Here is a 22337-nt window from a genome sequence, read left to right as displayed (position 1 = left end):
AACATGGTCACACAGGACAGACTTCTGCAGTGTCCCTGCTAAAATGCATACTCTTGAGTCTAGTCTGGAAGATACCAAAATAAAGGACAAGCTGTAAAATAACTGGCCTGTATTCTTTAATGTTTCCAATTTCAAGAAACACAAAAGCCGAGAAACTTAGATTCTGGACGGGTAAAAATCACATGACAAATCAATTCATGATCCTGGATTGGATCTTCAAGTAGGAAGACAACGTAAGAAAATGATGGAGGCAGCTGACACCATTTAAAAGTGAATTTTGTATATGACAGTTTAATTTCCTGATCTTGAGGAAAATGAGTGTGAGAGCATATCCTTGTGTTTAAGAAATACATTGAAACATTTAGGTATGGAAGGACATAGTATCTGAAATTTATTTTCATTTGACTTAGAAAATTCATGGGGAAGGGGGAAAAGCAGTGATGTAAGATAGGAGCAGTTGGGCCAAAGTTGAGCCTGGTAAGTTATGTGGGAATTCACGACGCTGGTCTTGGAGATTTTCTGTGTATTTGAAAGTACATCCAAAAAGTTTAAAACGGAGAATATGCAAAACAAAAAGCGATTTGTGGAAGTGAGTGGACTGTCACCTCATTGATCCCTTCAGTTTTCGGCCATGAGCCAAGTCAGTCACATTGTGGTTTTTGATCTGGGAATTAGAAATAGTGGCCAGATGACCAGGCTCTTTATCTAGGTAGGGAGAGAAGTGTGCACAAAGGCTGACCAAGACCAAGCAGTGCGATGAGCTGCTTGTGGGCGTGATGCTGCGGGTCTGGGTCCTGTCTCAGGTGGCAGCGTGGGGGATTTAAGCTGAAAGCCATGTCCGATTCCCTTTCAGTGGGATCATTCCGCAGCTTCAGAGAAAACTGCTCCAACCCGTCTTCACTTACGCTGGCCATTTTTGGTGGTGGTGGTGGTGGTGGTTTTATTCTGCTAACACCGTTCTCACTGACAGTTTAGGGCCTTTGAGTGGGTTTTTGCCTGTGTGTCGAAGATTCTGGTCTTGACAGCCAGTATGGTTCATTCCTGTTGTTCTGATTTTGTGTTAAGAGGGTTCTTCCCTGGCTTCACAGTTTGAAGTTCCCGCTGCATCTGTCTCTGCTTTAATTCCCTACCCCATCTATCACCTGTCTCATCCCTTAAGAAGTGGCCTGTGTGAGATGCCATGAGACTGTCTGCCTTATCACCACTGCATCCCCAGCCCATAGGGACTTACAGAGGAGGCATTCAGTGAATGTGTGGAATTAATGTCATGGGTTAATAGCCACAAAATGTGTTAATGGTTGTTTTAGTCCATTTCCATGCTGCTGATAAAGATGTACCCGAAACTGAGAAGAAAAAGATTTAGTGGGCGTTGCAGTTCCGCATGGCTGGGGAGGCCTCAGAATCATGGTGGGAGGCGAAAGGCACTTCTTACATGTCAGCAGCAAGAGAAAACGAGGTAGAAGCAAAAGCGGAAACCCCTGATAAACCATCAGATCTCGTGAGACTTATTCACTATCACAAGAATAGCACAGGAAAGATGGGCCCCAGTGATTCAATGACCTCTCCCTAGGTCCCTCCCACAACACATGGGAATTCTGGGCGTACAATTCCAGTTGAGATTTGGGTGGGGGCACAGCCAAACCATATCCATAGCCAACACAGTCCTGGCCCACGGCTGGTGTTGAGCTGAGCTGCCACCATGACTGTGTGAGTTGGGGTGCGAGGCGTGCACACGCCTCTCAGCAGTACAGTGAAAGGATTTGGAGGCTCAAACATGTGACCTACAAAGAATCTCCAAAGATCAAGGTCCATTCACCCTAAAAAGAAAAATCTCAGTGCAGTTTACAGCCAGTGTTTTCTTGTGGATATGGATTCTGCAGTAATAAAATGAATAATTAAAAGTCTGTGAATAAGTTTTAATGTCTTCACTGGAATTGTAAACACCGATTTTCTTTTCTCACCCACCCATCTGTTGGTGCGTATCAGAAGGTGGATGAACCGTGTTGCAGGGACAGAGAGGAGGGTGCAGCTTGGCCGCTGGGACCTCAGCTGAGCCCTGAGTGACTGAGCTCTCTGTTTCAGACGTCCACACGGAAGCTGTCCAGGTGGCTCTGGCCAAACCCAAAGAGCATAAGATGGCCGGTGCCTATGCCTTCCAAATGCAGGTCCCTGGATGTGCAGACCTCCATGGACACCTACACCCCTCCAGGTAAGGCACACGCTCCCTGACACGGCCTCCTGAACATGTTGGGCACCTCAGAATTGACCACTAGCCCAGTAGTTGGGATTTTGCCTTCAAAATCATGGCGCAGAAATGCAGATTTTGTGAACCAGAAGTCCACAAACAGTGTATGAGTTAAACGTGGAACGAAAAGTAACATTATGTATCCGTATAAATACACATTTTTAACTTTTCATCAAGACTCATACATATGATACATACCAGTAAAATCTCACACAGTTTTATTCATTTAATTCTTTATAGGGAAAAGGGAAGAGTTTGTAGCCCTCTGGGTGGAATTGGACTTTTCTTCTGATTAGGCTGGTGCATGCGTGTTCTCAAATCTTCAGACAAGTGTGTTATATTGTTGGATTGTTTTAGAACAAGCGAATTGGACAGTTTAGGCAGTTACCCGAATCAGGTCATAAACTTTGCGTGCAAGCTGCCAGCTAGTATTTTAGTTCCTGCAGGCCATAAGGTCTCTCGCAACCACTCAACTCTGCCCTCAGCCATGGGTGATAGCAAGTGCATATGGCTGTGTACCCAGAAAACGTTATTTACAAGAACAATGGACCAGATTTGGTGCACAGACCTGCCAACCCCTGATCTAAGTTACTGAAGGTAATAGCCAATTTATATTTCTGCTATATAATACTGCTTTTCTTTAATCTTGAATTTTACATAACTACCCCAATTCTCTATTTTCTCTGCCCAAATAATTATAAACTACATTTCATGATCTTCATACCCAAGTAAAGCAGAAAGTTTAGTTATCCAGATACTTGTTAGAGACACGGATTGAACCTACGCTATTTGGTGTTTAGGTTCTGTGATTTTGATTCCAACATTATTCATGTCATTGTTGCAAGCTTGTCTTCTCAAAGGACCTGAATCACCTTATATCCCACTTTGAAGATACATATCACTTTAAATGACACCTCGTTTTTCCTCCAATGCAAGAGAAACTTAAGGTACAATGTGAATAGTTGAAAATGTACAACATTTTGGGGAGTATTTTTACTTCTGAAGTTTAGCTTAGTCTTGGCAAGCAGTGAGACAGAAGGACGTGCTTCAGATCAGAGCTGAGGTCAAGCGTGTGTCCACATGACTGCAAGCAGCTCCTGAGTTTCACCTTCACGTACCTTTACACATGAAGGTAGTGGAATTGATAGGACAGAACTTAGAGTGCATCATTTTGGGTTTTCGTTGCTTTTTGTTTTGAGACAAGGTCATGCTCTGTCACCAAGGTTGGAATTCAGCATCATGATGGCAGCTCTTGGCTCACTGCAGTTGTGACCACCTGGGCTCAAGCAGTCCTCCCACTTCAGCCTCAAGCAGCTGGGACCACAGGTGCTCACCACCACACCCAGCTAAGTTTTAAGTTTTTGTAGAGACAGGGTGTTCCTATGTTGTTGTTGTTTTTCATTGACACATAACATGTTCTTCTAAAGAACGCAGTGCCAGCAGGCAAGGGAGTGAAGACTGTGCTAGCAAGGTTGTTGGCAAGGGAGCCCTTTCTGCCAACGTGCTCCCTTGGGCTCCTCCCTTTCTTTATTTTAATATTAAGTCACAGCACATAATTAAGGGCTGGGCACGGTAGCTCATGCCTATAACTCCAGCACTTTGGGAGTCCAGGGCAGGTGTATGGCTTGAGCCCAAGGGTTCAAGGCCAGCCTGGACAACATGGCAAAATGTACAGAAATGTCTTTTGTACATCTTGTCTCCACCAAAAGTACAAAACATTAGCTAAGCCTGGTGGTGTACACCTGTAGTCCCAGCTATTTGGGAGGCTGAGGTGGGAGAATCACTTGAGCCCGGGAGGCAGAGGTTGCTGTCAGCTGAGATGGCAACACTGCACTCCAGGGCAACAGAGCAAGACCCCCATCTCAATTAGGAAAAAAATAACAATAATATATAGATACTCTTTAAAAATGATTAGGCCAGGCGTGGTGGCTCATGCCTGTAACCTCCGCATTTTGGGAAGCCAAGGCAGGCAGATTGCTTGAGTCCCAGCATTTGAGACTAGCCTGGGCAACATTCCAAAGCCCATCCCTACAAAAAATACAGAAGTCAGCCGGGCATGGTTATGTGTGCCTGTGGTCCCAGCTGCTCAGGAGGCTCGGGTGGGAGAATCACCTGGGCCGGGGGAGGTTGAGGCTGCAGTGAGCCACGATCATGCCACTGCACTCCAGCCTGTGCAACAGAACTAGACCCTATCCCAAAAAATAATATGCTTAATCCTATTTCTTTAGTTTATGATTATAATTTGCAAAAACTTACGGTAAAAAAAATTGCATTTGTATGTGTTCTTTGTGAAACTAACAACATGGACATAAAAGGATAACCCACTTGAAATATTTTAAACCAAATTTTTGGCACTAACCAGTATGTCAGGCAACAGGCATTTTTCTTGACCACTTTTTATAAGAGACATGACTTTGAAATGGAAGAAGCAGTGCGATTATTTGCTTATTTCTCGTATTGAATCCAACCGCTGAGAAATGTTACTGGGTCATGCATGATGAATAACTTCATTGTCTGCAAAATACAAAAGAATATTATTTGAAATGTTATTTTTGTGAAATATTTGGATTTATTTGACTAATATTTTTATATAAACCATAAAGCATCCTTTGTAAGTTTTCATCAGGAGTCCTCTTGATATCACATGGGGCAGTTTTGTAAAATCATAAATGTCAATATCATAAATATTTTTTATGTTTATGTTTTTACTCCCAGCCTATTTTGTGCTTAGCGATAGTTTGCATGTTTATTACTGTAGTTACTTGATCCAAATCTTAGTTGCATTTTCTTACCTATCTTTCTTGGTTGCTGGTAACAGTGGTTAGATCTTACTCAGTTTCACTGCCCTTCAGAGAATGTTCTTGAAGTTTATCTTCTATGAAATGACTGGCTGCTGACCTGAATCATAGTTTCTGGAGAAACACTCATTAGGATTGTGGCAACACTAATATTCTATGGGTGAAACTTTCCTTTAGTTTTCAAATGTAAAGATATAAGAATAATTTGCCAAAACTTGTTCTAGTCATGATGAGGGAACAGGGACCCAAATCACACATCTGCCATAAACAACTGTAAAGCTGCACAAAACGAATGAGGTGGCTGTTTTTAGTCTGTGACCACAGCTGTGCCAACCAGAACTGAGGGCAAGGCCAGGAGAATGAATGGGACGCACCCACAGTACACTTGTCCTCTGGAGTACACCTGCAGATCATGGCAGGGAGAGCTCAGGTGTGGGCGGAGCATGGCCATCCTACCCGTTCAGAAGGCGGAGCTCGGAGAGCTCAGGTGTGAGCTGAGCATGGCCATCCTACCACGTCGAGGAGGCGGAGATTGGAGAGAGCTCAGGTGTGGGCAGAGCATATCACCCTACCAAGTCCGGGAGGGGGAGATCACAGAGAGCTCAGGTGTGGGCGGAGCATGGCCATCCTACCACGTCCAGGAGGGGGAGATCGGAGTGGGTGCAGGATGGGAGCTCTCCATAGATTCACACCAGCAGCGAATCAATCCAAGCTTGCCCATGTCACAATGACCCAGCAGTGCCTGTGCTACCTGCCAAAACAAGAGCTGGAAAGCTTCAGAGGAAGGTTAGGGATCCTGAGTGTGCTCAACGTGTTACCTACAATGTGTAATACTAAGCAAAAAATCAATTTACACAGAGAAACAGGAGGTAGAATCTGTGGTCAAGAAAAAGGCAGTAAAAAGTGCGCACACATGCAGGATGGTCTCTGTCACTCACCACATGCGGCAGCTGAGCACATGAATTGCGCCCGGTCTGAACTGGATTTGCTGCGTGAAAGACATGCCAGTTAATATGAAAAATAGAAAATAATGTATTTGTATTTATTTATTATTTTCTTTTTTTGAGACGGAGTCTTGCTCTGTTGCCCAGGCTAGAGTGCAGTGGCGTGATCTGGGCTCACTGCAATCTCCGCCTCCTGGGTTCATGCCATTCTCCTGCCTCAGCCTCCCAAGTAGTTGCCCGCTGCCACGCCTGGCTAACTTTTTGTATTTTTAGGAGAGACCGGGTTTCACCGTGTTAGCCGGGATGGTCTCGATCTCCTGATCTCGTGATCCACCCGCCTCAGCCTCCCAAAGTGCTGGAATTGCAGATGTGAGCCACCTCACCCGGCCTATTTGTATTTCTTATTGAAAGTATAGTATGAGCATTTTGAGTTAAAAATATACTAGTAAAATGAATTGTACCTGTTTATATATTTATATGAGGCTACAAGGAAGGTTTCAAGTTCTATAAGAGGACTCTCAAAATTCTGTTGGAAAATGCCCGTCTAGATGTCTGATACAGCAGAAGACCGAGTTTTTAAATCTACAATTATAAATATTTAGGGAATCAAATTACAATGTGTCAAAGAACGAAAATATTTTAATTCTTGAGCCAGAGGAAGGGAAGACACTTTTTACTATAATGGAGTTGGGGAATTTCAGGTTCCATACATGATAATCTTGAGAATTGTCACCCCTCCTCACAGGTAAAAAGCTGAGCAAACTGAAAAATCAGCAGTTCTTCTTAAACCTGCAAGAGACGTGAGGTCACAGGCAAGCCACTGTCCCCAGATTGGCTGGACAGGTAAAGCGGAGAATCACCGTACACTGGAGCACAATGGTCCAAGGAAGCCACACTGGGATTGGAATACCTGAACTGGAATTGACAAATTGCTGCAGTGAGGTGTGGCCACGTCTGAGAGTTGAAACCTCCAGGAGGCCTGTGCATATGGGTCTCATGCTTTTGTGAGTTGTATCATCAGAAGCTCAACCAGGTTCTCAAAGTAAACATCAGAGAAAAATTCCCTCATATTTACTACAGGGTAAAGAGAATAGGAATCATTTTTCAATATGGAGGTGCACTCTTCACTAGGTCTACCTTCCAGAGAAGCTAGCTAACTAGAGACTAACCTGGTGGGATTTTATCAGAGCCTCTGACCTGGCGGAAAGGGAAATATCCAACTCCAACCTCCAGAAGTGAAAAGCAAAAAAGAACAGAGTATCCAAGCACTATGGGACATCCATAGAGGCATAAAATATGCATAACGGTAATGTAAGGGGGAAGAAAGAGGAACAGAAGAAATATTTGTAACAGTAATGGCTGAATTTCCTCAGATTAAAGCCAGACACCAAACCATAGATCCAGGAAGCTCAAAAAACACCAAGAAGGATAAATGTAAAAACGACGACGACAAAAACAACACAAAAATAAACTCTACTTGGGCATAAAATATTCAAACTATGGTGACTCAAAGATTAAAAACCAAAGAAACCAGAGTAATCTCCTTCCCTATGGAGGATCAAAGATAAGAATTATATTCATCTTCCCCTCAAAAACCATGAAAGCAAGAAGTGGAGTGAAGGATTTGAACTATTGAGAGGAAAAAAATTCTATTAACCTAGAAGTCTATACTCTGTGAAATTATCTTTCAAAAGTGAAGAAAAAGTAAAGACCTTCTCTGACAAAAATTGCAAAATTTGTTGCCGGTAGACCTGCCTTGCAAAAAATGTTCAAAGTTCTTTAGAGAAAATAGTAGAGGTCAGTAACTCAGCTGTGCACAAAGAAAGGAAGAGCACAGTCTGTTTACAGGGCTCACACCTGTCATCCTAACACTCTGGGAGGCAAAGATCGAAAAACAGCTGGAAGCTGCTTAGTTGAGACCAGCCTGGGCAATGTAGTGAGACTGTCTCATTAAAAAGAAGCCAAACGTGGTGGCCGACACCTATAGTGCCAGCTATAGGAGAAGATGGTCTTAGTACCAATGTTGAAGGGATGGACAGCCCCCATGGGATATTGTTCTAAAGATACAAGTTGAGAGAAGATGAGATTCCATCCATTATAACAAGGGGTGTACACCCCGCCTGTGATATGAATCTTAAAACCTAGAAGAAGAGAGAATGACATTCTTTCCAAAAACACAAGGGTTGTACACCCACCCTGTAATATTGTTGCTGTCATCTAAAGGAACAGATGATGATACTACTCCCACTACCGGAGAAGGTACACACCTCCCTGTGATATTATTTCTCATAACTTGTGGGGGAGAGCATGACATTACTTCCAATATGACGGTGGCTTGACACCCAGTCTGTGATATTGGTTCTGCACACCAACTCTGTGCCCCTCGTTTCCCATGCGTTCTCTCCTCACTTTTGGAACCTCAGGGGAGGCTTTGTCTTTGGTTATAGATGAAGAGACGAAGGGTCTGAGAGGTTAAGTTTGTTACTGGAAAGGGGTCCCGATCCAGACCCCAAGAGAGGTTTCTTGGATCTCACAGAAGAAAGAATTCGGGGCAGGTCCATAAACTGAAAACGAGTTTATTAGGGAAGAAAAGGAATAAAAGAATGGCTACTCTGGCTGGGCTCAGTGGCTCAGTCCTGTAATCCTATAAGTTTTGGATGATGAGGCAGGTGGATCACCTGAGGTGAGAAGTTCGAGACCAGCCTGGTCCAACATGGCAAAACCCTGTCTTCACTGAAATACAAAATATTAACAGGGAGTGGTGGCAGGTGCCTGTAATCCCAGCTACTAGGAAGGTTGAGGCAGGAGAATCACTTGAACCCAGGAGGCAGAGGTTGTAGTGAGCCAAGATCACGCCACTGCATTCCAGTTGGGCCAACAGAGCGAGACTCCATCTCAAAAAAAAAAAAAAAAAAAGAATGGCTGCTCCATAGGCAGAGTGGCCCCAAAGGCTGCTGGTTGCCCATTTTCATGGTTATTTCTTGATCATACGCTAAACAAGGGTTGGACTATTCATGAGTGTTCCAGGAAAGGAGTGGACAATTCCCAGAACTGAGAGTTTCTGCCCTCCCTTCTGAGACCATATAGCGCAACTTCCAGATGTTGCCTTGGTATCTGTAAACTGTCGTGGCGCTGGTGGGAGTGTCTTGTAGCAGTTAATGCATATAATTAGCACATAATGAGCCGTGAAGACAATCAGAGGTCACTCTCGTGGCCATCTTCGGTTTGGTGGGCTTTGGCCGACTTTACTGCAACCTGCTTTATCAGCAAGGTCTTTATGAGCTGTATCTTGTGCCGACCTCCTATCTCATCCTGTGACTAAGAATGCCTAGCCGCCTAGGAATGTGGCCCAGCAGGTCTCAGCCTCCCTTTAACCAGGCCCCATTCAAGATGGAGTCGCTCTGGCTCACGGGCCTCTGACAAGTTGGCCTGGGTTGAGTGTTCCCTAGTGTGTGGTGGTTGGAGCTGTTCCTAGGAGTAAAAGGTATTGTCAGTAGGAAACAGGCCTCTCTCAGCCCTGGGGTTGGCACTCTGCCCAAGTATGTCGGTCTCATTTTAGTGGTGATAAAACTGGAGCTCAGAGACATCAACTCCCTCACCCCGAACCCCCAGACTGTCAGTGGTGGACTGGGGTTTGAATGTGGGGCTTGAAGACCCATCATTTCTGGTCCCCCAGTCTCTGCTGCCCAAGAGGAACAGGATCCCAGGATCCAGTCCCCCCATGGCACCAGCCAGGGTGGGTGGAGATGGGGAGGCACTGTTCCAAAGGCCCTGGACTCTGAGGCAGGTCGGGGGCCGAGAGCAACCCGGACCTGCGGACCCCACCTCGAGAAGAGTGGCTGCATGCCCAGCCCAGCGGGCAGGAGATCTGTGTCCCCAGTAAACGTGACGGCGCTTCCCGCTCCTCCAGCCAGGCCGTGCTGTCTTCACGTTTCCAATCATGCGGCCTCCTCTCCGATTCCCAAGCCCAACCCACAGAGACAGCGATCTGGGGTCCACGTGAGGTTTGTCAGCAGCTCTGACCCTCTGCTTCTCGCCAGCACCCCCCCCCGGCCGGTTCTGGAAAGCTCTCTGCTGCCCCTTGGTGGGGAAGCTCGGGGCAGAGCTCTGGCTGCAAGCATGGGGTCCCAGAACCTCCTGGCTCTGTCACCTCTGCTGAGTGGAAAACCAACCCAGGACTGAAGCAGCAGATGGGTGCCTGATTCCTTATAATCAGAGCTGCACCCACTGGCAAGTCTCTCTCTGGGCCTCAGTTTCCCCTTCCGTTAAACGAGGGGCTTGGGGGATACCAAGGAGGGGTAACAGCTTAGTGAGGATGGCAGGTTTCTTCTGGGGAGATGAACACGTTTTGAAACTACATGGCGTGAGTGGTTGCACAGGACTGTGAATGCACAAATGCCACCACATTATTCCCGTTGAAATAGTGAATTGCATACGATGTGAATGTCACCTCATTTAAAGTGTTTAAAAGAGGGGCCTGGGAGAGTGCAGTGCATGTGAGAATCACGTGGGACACCCACAGTCTCTGAATCTCGGTTTCCTTGCCGTAAACTGGCAAAGAGACCGTGTGAGCTGTGTTTCCTGGGGCCAAGAGATTCCAAGAAGGAAAAGCTGGGATTCCAGGGACTGGGATGAGGGCCGGGGGCCGGAAGGGGAGGGGGCCTGTCGGGACGGCATAGGGAGCAGCCCAGATAAGGCTTTCAATACTGGGTAGCAGCGTCTACACAGGCGGAGATCCCTGCATCTCACTTCCCGCAGGGCTGATCGGTGGCCAGAGGTGGGACTGGCCAGGCTCGGCCCAGCCAAGTCTGGGAGCAGAGGACACTGAGTGAGGGATCCTTGGGGCCACCCTCACTGGCCTGTGGCTCTCCTGACACCACAAGAGAGGTCCAGGAGCTGACCTTGGGTCCTAATGGGGGACACCTTCCTGGCAGCAAGCTGGCAGGGTGGTGTGGTGGTCAGCGTACTAGGCTCTGTGTCTCCGCCCCTACCTGCTGTGTGACGGTGGGCGAGACACCTAACCTCTCTGTGCCTCTGTTTCTTCAATGGCAAACAGGGGCACTAGCAGCCCCCACATGCGGGCACAGTGGCCTGAAGGATAAAGGCAAGGGCGGCAGGAGACCTACAGCAAAAGCTCTGAGCAGGGAGAGCAGGGAGCTGCCCAGGGAGTTCACCCACCGTCTCCCCTCTGGCCGCCAAGGAAACCGAGGCTCATGGTGACCTGGCCCAGGTCTGTTGGGCTCAGGGTCCTTCTCATCCCCAAGAACAGAGGGCTGTCCCCAGGGAAGGAGCTGGCCCTAGACATCGCCCAGGAAGCACACAGGGAGGGATGCCCTGGGGACTTCAGTATGTTATTGCAAAAAAACATTTGTTGCTATTTGAACCCTGCTTTCATGCCTCCATTTCCCAGAAAATGAGCCACGGGAGACACCAGGAGAGGCAGGAGACCATCCCTTGCACAAAACCCACTCCCTCGGATGCTGTCCTCAGCGAGGGTGGCTGGGGCCAACCAGGGGGCTCACCCGCAGAGTGGCAGAGGAGGCAGGTTGACCCTGTAGACATTGAGCACTGTGGCGAAGGTCCTGGCCTTCTGGTAGAAGAGGAGCGACTTCTCGCGGTCCAGGAGGAAGTTGTGGGAGATGGTGGCCAGCCGCGTGTAGGTCTTCAGCTTGCCTTTCTTGTTGCCCAGGTCCACGGCAGCTGCCAGTACCAGCTGATAGTACCCGGCTGCATCAAACCGTTCCTGAAGGGGACAGGCCATGCTCAGCAAAAGGGGGACTCGGAGCCTGTCTTCCCAGAGGCTGCTCCCATCTCCAGGTCATTCCACATGTCCAGCCAATGCTGGCTCACCCCATGAGCCCCGAAGCCTGTGACACTGCTGTGGTCTCAGCTGCAGGAGGTGGGGACAACCCTGAAACCTCTGGAAGCCTTCCTGACTATCCCTATGCTCCACTCACCCCAAGCCTCTTGCCCCAGTCCCACCCTCTCTGCGGGCAGTGGCTGCTTTCCCCATGGGCTGAGGTCAGGGCAGATCCTGACGGCTCTGCGAGTTCCATGCAGGACCCGTGGCTCCAAGCCACAGCAGGGGCACAGCGTTGAGTGACCCAGGCTCCCCTCTGGCCCCTGTCCATGCTGACCATTTCCAGGCCCTCCACGGGCCGGGCCAGGTACAAAACCATCTCACAGGTGTCCTCCCTGGTAATGTTCCCTGAAATATTGACAGAGTGTGACTCCCCAGACATCCACTCCCATTTTCAATGCATCTTTGGCTCAAACTCTCCATCCCTGGGTTGGGATGCTGCCTCCCAGACCTCCACCTTGACCCTCCCATCTCCCCACCGGCATCTCCCCAGGCGCTTCCTCCACATGGGGGACACCCAAGGGACCTAAGACCCAGGCCTGGCCCTCTTCCAGATGGCTCCCAGGGCCAAGGACAAAGTCCAAGATGCAGCAGTCCATTCCCTAACTGCCCCGCCCCACACACGGAGCAGGGGCGTGAGAAGGCCCTGAGTCACCGCAACTGCTCATCCAATGCCCCCTGGCCCAGCCAAACACTGGACTCTGTGCTGGGTGCATGGCTGAGCCTAACGTCATTGCTCCCAGTCTGAGGGACCTGGGACTGAACACTGATCACAAAGGTGGCCCGGGCTGTGGCAGAGGGAAGCCCAGGAGCCTGTGGGGGCCCAGGAGGCCCCTGACTCAGCCAGGGGTGGGAGGCAAGGGCATCCTGAAGGGGTGGGGGCATCCCAACTACACAGGAAGCAGCCAGCCAAAGCATATGTCTCTGCGTGTGCCTGTGCTTGTTTGTGTGCCTGTGAGTGTGCATGTGTACCTGGGTATGTGGTTATGTGTGCACCTGTGCCTGTGTGTGCGCGCACCTGTGTTTGTGGGCCTGACTGTGCGTGTGCCTGTGTTTGCGTGTGCCTGTGTGTCTGTGTGTGTGCGCCTGTATGTGCATGTGCCTGTGTCTGTGTGCATTTGCGTGTGCATTTCCATGTGCCTGTAGTGTGTGCAGCAGCTAGTGAGTGGCAGGCTGAGCCAGGACCCACCTAATCCACCCTATTCCAGGGCTCACTCTCACCTGTAGACTAAAGGAGACCACATTTTAGAGGCAATCGACAAGGATGCCCATTTACCCCTGCCTCTCTGCCAGCCTTCCAGGCCCCATCCAGCCCAGCTTCCTCTCCCACTTCTCCGGGCCCTCGGTCCAGAGCCTCCTATACAAGGAGGCCTTAGAAAGACAGCCGCCCTTGGGGAATTCCGAGGGGGCCTCCCTGTGGAAAGTGGGAAGCTGGCCTGGGCTGACAGCATAGTCACGATGAGGCCCAGAGGGCTGTGCATGGGAAGGAGGTGAAGGAGGCCTCTGCCCCTCGACCCCAACCATGGACTTTGGCCTCTCAGGTACTAATTGGCCCTTTCCTTCCTCCTGGGCAGGCGGAGTGGGCGGCAGGCTTGACCAAGAGAGATAAAGGCCCTCTTCTGGGAGGCCTGTCCCTTGGTCCCAGGCGAGCCCCTGAGCGGTGAGCAGCGTCCCTCTGGGCCTGACACCTGGCACCTCCCTGTCTGGCTGGGACTTGGGAGGCCACAGGGACCGCTTCTGACCACCAGGTGTCGCCAGCACTGGGCGGGGGCCTCCCGGGCAGCCCCAGGCCTGTGGTGAGGGATACGAGGCGGGGTCTTAGGGCTGCTCCAGCTCCTCATGTTCTAAGGCCCCCAAGATCTCGGTCCCCGGACTGGAGCGCCCTGGCCCCTCAGCCCATAAGGAGCACTGACACGGTGCCGGTGCGATGCGGAGGAGGGGCGGGTTCCTGCTAGGCAGAGGGTGGAGACACCCCAGGTCTGAGTCTGCTAGTCCCAGCTCTCCACCCCTGCAGGGCTGGGGGCAGAGGGAGCACAGCACCTCCCCTCGAGACAGACCTGACCCAGCAAGGTCTCAGCCTGGCTGGCTGGGGCCCCGCCCCACTGCACCTGCTGTGAGCTGGGGTTCCCCTGTCTGTGAACCCAATGGTAAGACACCGGTCCCACCCCACCCTTCCTGGGTGATGTGAAGATTCAAGGTGTCTCGGGACTCCAGGAAGGAGTTGCTCAGTGCAGGCTGGCACCCTGGGCAGGCTTCCTAGAGGAGGCACTGGGATTTGGGTTGGATCTTGCAACGTGGATTCAATGTGAGGATGATGCTGTCCTCCAAAATGTCCTTCTCCCGACCCTGTTTTCTTTGTTAAATGCAACTTGACACTTGACTGTCAAGACTCAGCTTGGTGTCACCTCCTCCAGGAGGGTGCCCCTGACTACAATCCCCCTTCTTTACCCAGAAGCCACCATTGCCCGCTCATGTGTCAGCCTCCCTGGTTGAGACTGAGTTCTTGAGGGTGGGGCCTGGCCAGCTTGGGAGCTGGGTTGTATCTGCTAACCTTGCTGGCTCCTGTAGCTGGGTGCAGAGCTCCAGGGAAGCCACTGGGCCATTCCTAAGGAAGGCTGGAACCCGGACCCCTGGGGTCTGGGTGGAGATCCCACTCCAAGGGGGCCGGGAACACCCAGAGCCCTGCCCTCCCCACCCACCTTCAGGTTGTAGACGATGATGTCACTGAGCACCAGGTACACCTTCACGTAGTAGAGGGTCTCCTCGTCGAACTCCAGCGGCGAGTTGCAGAGCTACAGGGCCTTGAGGTAGAAGTGCTCCGCTAGCTTGCCATGGCCCAGCTGGTGGTGCAGGGCGGCCAGCCGGTGGTAGGCCACGCGCTCGTTCAGCCGGTCCCCTGGGGTGTAGGCCAAAGCTGCAGGTGTGAGGATGTGGCTCCCTGGGGCAGTCAGGCACAGGCCCCTCAGGAGCAGGTATACAGACCCCGGGCAGCACCTGGCTTGCTTCCAGGCACCTGCGGTCACCTGGGCAGCTCTGGCCAGTCCCTTCCGGGTTCCCAGACTCATTTTCCCATCTGTAAAGCAGAACTAATAAGGCCTGCCCCTGTCTACTGTGAGGCTTTGGCAAAGTCGGGCTTGGATGGCCCACCTCTGTGACTATACATAGCCACCTGCCTTTGCTCTCTGGTTTTAACCAGGGGAGCCCAAAAGCCATGCAGTCCAGGTGCTCCCGGGCACCCCGGCTCCATGCAACCCACAGACGTGACATCCGACTTCTCCTGGGTGTGTCACGATCAGAGCCCCTTACCTTGGGGAGTCACTGCGTGCCTGAGCTCCAGGTCCCCCCACAGTTGCGCAAACCCAGCTAGGCTGTCTCTGATGTCCTCCCCTTTGCAGGGCAAGTGCCGTGGAGCCTGCATTCAATGCATTCCCACACAGCTGCACACCTACTCTGTACTGGGCCCCAGGGCACAAGGCGCTGGGGCATGCGGCCTGCCCAGGGTTCCCTGTCTCTGGAGGAGGACAGATGACCTGGCACAGCACCGGGGATGCCTGGCCTTAAGGGGCAGGCTGCTGGAAGGGGAACTGGGATTTCATCAGCCAGAGAGTTGTGTGGTTGATGATGGTGGGAGGGGCACAAGACAAAGGGAATGTGCCACTCAGCCTGGCACATACAGGGACCAAGATGCCTGGCATGTCTGGAAGGCAGAGGGCACACTGGGCAGCCCTTGTGATCAGCAGCAGGAAGAGACAGAGGAAGCAGAGCTCAGCCAGGCAGGGAGCTCTGCGCTACGTGAGAGACCTCGGACTGTGCGCCACGGCCAGAGAGGGAAGCCAGCTGGGCAGATCTGCCTGCCTGGACAGGAGACTGGGAAAATCCAGCAGCTGTTTCAGCTCCTGCCCTGCAGACATGGAGGCTCGACTCTGGCAATGTGCGGGTCCTGGCAGGGCGGGCGCTCAGGGGACTTACCCAGAGTGATGCTGAGTGCTAGGGCCATGTGGGCAAATTCCAAGCCCTCCTGGGACTCCTCCAGTGTGGCCAGCATTGCCACCAGCTTGTTGCACAGCTGCAGCTGCGGCTCCGCCTTGCGGTTGCCCGTAGTCACTGCCAGGGGCAGGGCCCGGTCCTACCACACAGGCAGGTGGGGTCAGGCTTCCCGCAGCAGCCACCTTGCCCAGCGCCCTCCTCAGAGCTCAAACGTGCTTGGAGCTTCCCACGCCCCAGTGACCCCTGCACCTCCACAGAGCTCTGTGCTCTGGGATAACGCACGGTTCAGACACCCAAGTTGGGGGCTGAAGAGTCATCTGAGGCCCATCCAGCTACACCTGGCAGCCTCAGACCAGCCTCTCCCACCAGGGCACCGGGGGTCTGACTGCGGGGAGCCAGCACTCCTCTCTGCTCTAAAAACACCACATTTGTCTGTGCCCAGAGCTGAGCCACACTGTGAGCTCAAAGGAAGGGAGAAGCCGTCCCCGTTTTGGGGTGCATGCAGATCTGGGCCCTGGCCCTGGGTCTCCCACTGACATGCTGTGTGTCCTTTGACATGTCTCTGTGCCTCTCTGAGCCTCAGCTTCTTCATCTGGAAGATGAACTCCCTGACCTCTGCCGATAACCACAACTAAAATTTTAGTTTGTTCATCTCACACAGCCCTCTGGTGGGAGTTGGAAATTCAGCCCCACGTCTGCCTACTCAATCCCAATTTTCAGAACTTTTGCCAGTGAAAAACACACCCAAAACAAACTGTCAACACATAATACCTGCTACTTACTTCTTTTTCTGTTGATCTTTGTTTTGTTACCAGAAAATAATTATCACGGGAAGAATCACTTGATGCACTTCGATTGTAATTTTAATCTCTTGTTGATACTACGACCTTAAGATTTCCATATTAAAACAAAATGGGGAAAAAACTAAAATAAATGATAGAGACTAATCAAAAGTTTCTAAATTCATAATGATGGCGCACCCAAGAGGATTTCCCTTTTGCTGTTCTACTTTAAACACACAGTGGAAGAATGGCTACCTGACAATCATTTATTTTGGATGAGACTCAAAATCAAAATGCACATCCATCTGCTTAGAAATGACACTGATCAAGAGGTGTTCAAACTCATCGATATGGCCTTTGGATCATAAAATGCTCTTCTGTTTAGGGATCCACTCATTAAATATTTTCTTGTGCTATATGCCAAGCTCATTTGGTCTAAATTTAAAACTTTTTTTATAGTGTAATGTGTATTACAGATTATCCACACCCAAATGAAAAACTACAACTTTTTGATTGTGCTCCAAATGTTATATCTGGTCTGCCATGTTTATTTAAGAGCTTAAGTAAAGGGTCTTCTGCTTGGAATTTTCAAAATTTAGACTAGAACTGGAATAATTCCTATCCCAGACCCCTACTATTGAGGCAGGAGAGTAAGGTCTGGAGGCAGGGAACCTAAAGTCGATTCATGCTGACTTCCTAGAACTAGATCAAAAGGAAAACCCCAACTTTCCACATCTCAGTAACAAAAGGACCAGAGGCTACTCTTTCTGCAACTCCCCCACCCGTTTCTGGGTGGCAGATGAAAAATTGAAAGTACCTCTGATTGGTTGCTCCCCACAACCAATCAGACATTTGCATAGGAGTATAACTTTGTAACTTCACTTCAGCCTCTGATTGGTTTCTTTCCGCAACCTATCAGACTGATTTGCAGGACAAGACTTAATTTGCATAGGAGTGTAACTTTGTAACTTCACTTCAGTCTCTGATTAGTTGCTTTCTGCAACCAATCAGACTGATCATGGGCCACTACTTCATTTGCATGCCTCTAGAGGGTATTTGGAGCCCAGAAGATCCTGTAACTGGGCCCCTTTAGCCGCTTGCTGTAGCTGCTCCCACCCTGTGGAGCGTACTTTCATTTTCAATTCTCTGCTTTTGTTGCTTCATTCTTTCCTTGCTTTGTTGTGCATTTTGTCCAATTCTTTGTTCAAAACGCCAAGAACCTGGACAGCTTGCAGTCAAAAGACCCTCCACCGGTAACACTGTTTAGATGAAAGGTTTCTGTTCTTTGGTTTTGTTTTGTTTGAAATAGGGTCTCGCTCTGTCACCTAGGCTGGAGTGCAGTGGCGCGATCACAACTCACTGCAGCTTTGATTTCCTGGGCTCAAGTGATCCTCCCGCTTCAGCCTCTCTAGTAGCTAGGACCACAGGTGTGCACCACAACTCACTCCCAGGTAATTTTTTTATTTTTTGTAGAGATGGAGTCTCACTATGTCGCCCAGGCTGATCTTAAACTCCTGGGTTCAAGCAATCCTCCCACCTCAACCTCCCAAAGTGCTGGGATTATAGGCGTGAGCTACCACACCTGGGCTGGATGAAAGGTTTTAGCCTAGAGTTTTGACACTTTTGTTGGAATGTTCAACTTCTAAATATTGTATGCTTATGGATTTGGGGGAGAAAATACAGATAAAAAATGCATATACACACAAACACATGCACAGCACAGTGAGAGGATTAGTGATTAAAAATTAAAAAGGAAAAATAGTAACTACTTATCAAATCAAAAAAGAGGGAAATGCGTAACTACCTACATCTATGGAAGATGCAAATAGCAAGGAGGAGCAAGAGTTATTGAGGGTATCATAACCAGGAATCATCACTAAGATGCAGAGTTAGGAAAAATTTATGCTGTATGACAAAGATGGTTTGTGGCCATAGACTATTTCCTCCTTCTTCCTCAGCAGCCAAAAAAAAAAAGTGTATGTATATTCATATATATACATATATGAATATATTATATATTGTATTATATATAATTAATATATAATATCAATATATATTATATAATATATTGTTATATAATTTATATATTAATATGTTATATATTAATATATACTTAATAATTAATATATAATTTATGTTAATAGAATATATAATTAATATGTAATTTTATAGTATATTATATATTATAAATATATGTTATATATTACATATAAATGTATGTATTATATATACACACATATAATCATATATATATTCATCATATATAGATGATTTTATTTGGGTAGCAATGAAGCCTACCAAAAGATATTATTTCCTTCTGAACTCCTTTGCAGCCAAGTTGGACATGTGATTAAGTCCTAGTCAGTGATTTAACCTAGCAAACCCATTACTGGGTAGACCAAAGGAATATAAATCATTCTATCATAAAGATACATGCAGCCAGGCACAGTGGTTCACGCCTGTAATCCCAGCTCTTTGAGAGGCTGAAGCAGGTGAATCACTTGAGGTCAGGAGTTCAAGACCCAGTCTGGTCAACATGGTGAAACCCCGTCTCTACTAAAAATATAAAAGTTAGCCAGGCTTGGTGGTGCGTGCCTGTAATCCCAGCTACTCGGGAGGCTGAGGCACAAGAATCACTTGAACCTGGGAGGCAGAGGTTGCAGTGAGCTGAGAGCATGCCACTTCACTCCAGCCTGGGCGACAGAGTGAGACTGTCTCAAAAAAAAAAAAAAAAAGATGCATGCATGTGTATGTTCGTTATAGCACTTTTCACAATAGCAAAGACATGGAATCAACCTAAATGCCTATCAATGGTAGACTGGATAAAGAAAATATGGTACATATACATCATGGAATACTACACAGTCATAAAAAAGAACAAGATCTTGTCTTTTGAAGGAACATGAATGGAGCTAGCTGGAGGCCATTATCCTTAGCAAACTGATACAAGAACAGAAAACCAAATACTACATGTTCTTGCTTATACGTGAGAGCTAAATAATGAGAACACATGGACACATAGAAGGGAACAACAGACACGGGGTCCTATTTGAAGGTGGAGGCTAGGAGGAGGGAGAGGATCAGGAAAAATAACTAATGAGTGCTAGGCTTAATACCTGAGTGACGAAAGAATCTGTACAACAAACCCTCATGACATAAGTTTACCTATATAACAAACCTGCACATGTACTCCCGAACCTAAAGTTAAAAAATAAAAAAAATTTTAAAAATATTTTTAATAAAAAAGCTCTGGTCAATGGTATATAAGCAGAGTGTTACGTGGGACGTGAGGGTGGGAGTGGAGGCAGGTAGAAGGAGGGAGGCTCCCTTAAAGAAGTGAGCTCAGCGCTGGGTGCAGTAGCTCACGCCTGTAGTCCCAGCACTTTGGGAGGCCAAGGTGGGTGGATCAACTGAGGTCAGGAGTTCAAGACCAGCCTGGCCAACATGGTGAAACCCCATCTCTACTAAAAATACAAAAAAATTCTCCCGGTGTGGTGGCGGGCGCCTGTAATCCCAGCTACTCGGGAGGCTGAGGCGCAAGAATTGCTGAACCAGGGAGGCAGAGGTTATAGTGAGCCAAGATCAGGCCAGCACTCCAGCCTGGGCAACAGAGTGAGACTCTGTCTCAAAAGAAGAAAAAAAAAAGATGTAGCCAGGCGCGGTGGCTCACACCTGTAATCCCAGCCCTTTGGGAGGCAGAGGCAGGAGGATCACGAGGTCAGGAGATCGAGACCATCCTGGCCAAGATGGTGAAACCCCATCTCTAGTAAAAATACAAAAATTAGCTGGATGTGGTGATGCATGCTTATAATCCCAGCTACTCGGGAGACTGAGGCAGGAGGATCGCTTGAACCCGGGAGGCGGAGGTTGCAGTGAGCAGAGATTATGCCATTGCACTCCAGCCTGGGCCACAGAGCCAGACTCCATCTCAAAAAAAAAAAAAAAGAAAAGAAAAGAAAAAGGGGGCTCGGGTTAGAGGCAAGTTCTTTCCTGCCTTCTCCCTTCTGAAATAGCAAATTACAGCATCCAACTAGGCCCATGGGTTAGAAATGAAACCCACCACTAGGATGGGAAGCAAAAAGTTCAAGCTGTGTCCCTAATAACTTTGTGGAACTGCCATATTTACCCTGGACTGGCTACTCCTGGACTTCTTTTATATGGGAGAATAAACTCTTGTACACTTTTTTGTTTCATTTTGTTGTTGCTGCTGTTATTGTTACATTCAACTCTATTAAAAACATAACTGATCAAGACTGGTGTGAAAGTCATTAGAATCAGAATGGAGTCACAAATGTTAAGAAAACCCTGAAAATAGAGCTGAGGGAGGCCATGAAAAGAGGGTTCTCAGGCTTGTAGGCCTGATAACATAAACAATCACAAAAGACTCCAAAAATCATAATCTTCCACAAAAGCCATCACAACTTCACACAAGAAAATTCTTTTGCAAGGGCATCAGCCCGGAGACTATCTGTCCAAACTCAGACTAGCACCACCTTTATGATTGATCTTTGTGGTCTAGAAAAATTATTTCAAAACAATTATGCAATCCTCCTCTTTTTTTTGAGATAGAGTCTCACTCCATCACCCAGGCTGGAGTGGAGTGGCATGATCTCGGCTCACTGCAACCTCCATCTCACAGGTTCAAGCGATTCTTCTGCCTCAGCCTCCCCGAATAGCTGAGATTACCAACAGGCCCAGCTAATTTTTTTGTGTTTTTAGTAGATACGGCGTTTCACCATGCTAGCCGGCTGGTCTTAAACCCTTGACCTCAGGTGATCTACCCGCCTCAGCCTCCCAAAGTGCTGGGATTACAGGTGTGAGCCACTGCACCCAGCCCCTCATTTCTACTTTTAAAAACCTTTGTCTTCCTTTACCTCCCTTGAGTACGCATAGTTTACTAAGGCTTGCATATTCCCATTGCAATGCTCTATCCCCAAATAAACATCTTTTTTTAGAGAGCCTTCCTCTGTTTACTATTTAAGTTGATACTGGCAAAGGGAAAAAGTATGTATCAATTGCAGGATCCTTGACCTAGGCCTTTGCTACTCAAAGAGTGGTCCTGGAAGGGTAGTGTTGACATCACTTGGTAGCTAATTAGAAATACAGAATCTCAGGCCCACCCCAGACCCACTGAATCAGAACCCCTACTTTAACAAGACTGCCTCTATGCCCAGTTTTTGTTTGTTTGTTTGTACTCTTCAGCTATTTATTTTTTATTTCAACAGCTTTTGAGGTACAAGTGGTTTTTGATTACATAGATGAATTGTATGGTGGTGGTTTGAGATTTTGGCTCACCTGTCACCCAGGTAGCATACATTGTACCCAATATGTCGTTTTATATCCCTCACCTTCCTCCTACCCTCCCTGCTTCTGAATCACCAATGTCCATTATACCACTCTATGTCTCTGCTTACCCTATAGCTTAGCTCCCACTTATAAGTGAAAACATACTGGTTTGTACATACAGGTTTAGTCTTCTATTCCTGAGTTACTTCAGTTAGAGTAAGGGCCTCCAGTTCCCTCCAGGTTGCTGCAAAAGACATGATTTTGTTCTTTTTGATGACTGAGTAGTATTCCATGCTGTATTATGTTTATGTTATGCCTGATAACATAAACACATTTTCTTTATCCACTTACCAGTTGATGGACACTTAGGTTGATTCCATATCTCTGCAATTGTGAACTGTGCTGTGATAAACACCGTATGTGCAGTTTGAGAAG

The 22337-nt window shown here is 48.2% G+C and overlaps 1 protein-coding gene across 7 annotated transcripts in view; it reads left to right on the top strand.

Annotated features, from left to right (window-relative positions):
* LOC116418924 overlaps nucleotides 1–18021 on the top strand; it is a 61693-nt gene extending 43672 nt beyond the window's left edge. For 3 of the 7 annotated variants that reach the window (XM_031936216.1, XM_031936213.1, XM_031936215.1), the window contains 3 exons: nucleotides 2083–2209; nucleotides 6733–8246; nucleotides 11677–18021. In XM_031936216.1, coding sequence (XP_031792076.1) covers nucleotides 15093–16370 — 1278 coding nt within the window. In that variant the 5' untranslated portion in view covers nucleotides 2083–2209; nucleotides 6733–8246; nucleotides 11677–15092 and the 3' untranslated portion in view covers nucleotides 16371–18021. Of the gene's footprint in view, nucleotides 1–2082; nucleotides 2210–3169; nucleotides 3193–6732; nucleotides 8247–8859; nucleotides 9992–11676 lie in introns of those variants that run through there. The other 4 variants (XM_031936219.1, XM_031936217.1, XM_031936214.1 and 1 more) reach the window with 3 other exon arrangements.
* The last annotated feature ends 4316 nt before the right edge of the window (nucleotides 18022–22337 follow it).

Source organism: Piliocolobus tephrosceles, chromosome 9 (genome assembly GCF_002776525.5).
Source record: "Piliocolobus tephrosceles isolate RC106 chromosome 9, ASM277652v3, whole genome shotgun sequence".
In the NCBI taxonomy this organism is placed as follows: domain Eukaryota; kingdom Metazoa; phylum Chordata; class Mammalia; order Primates; family Cercopithecidae; genus Piliocolobus; species Piliocolobus tephrosceles.
The sequence above is the reverse complement of the archived record's forward strand: the minus strand, read 5'-3'. Positions and strand labels throughout refer to the sequence as shown.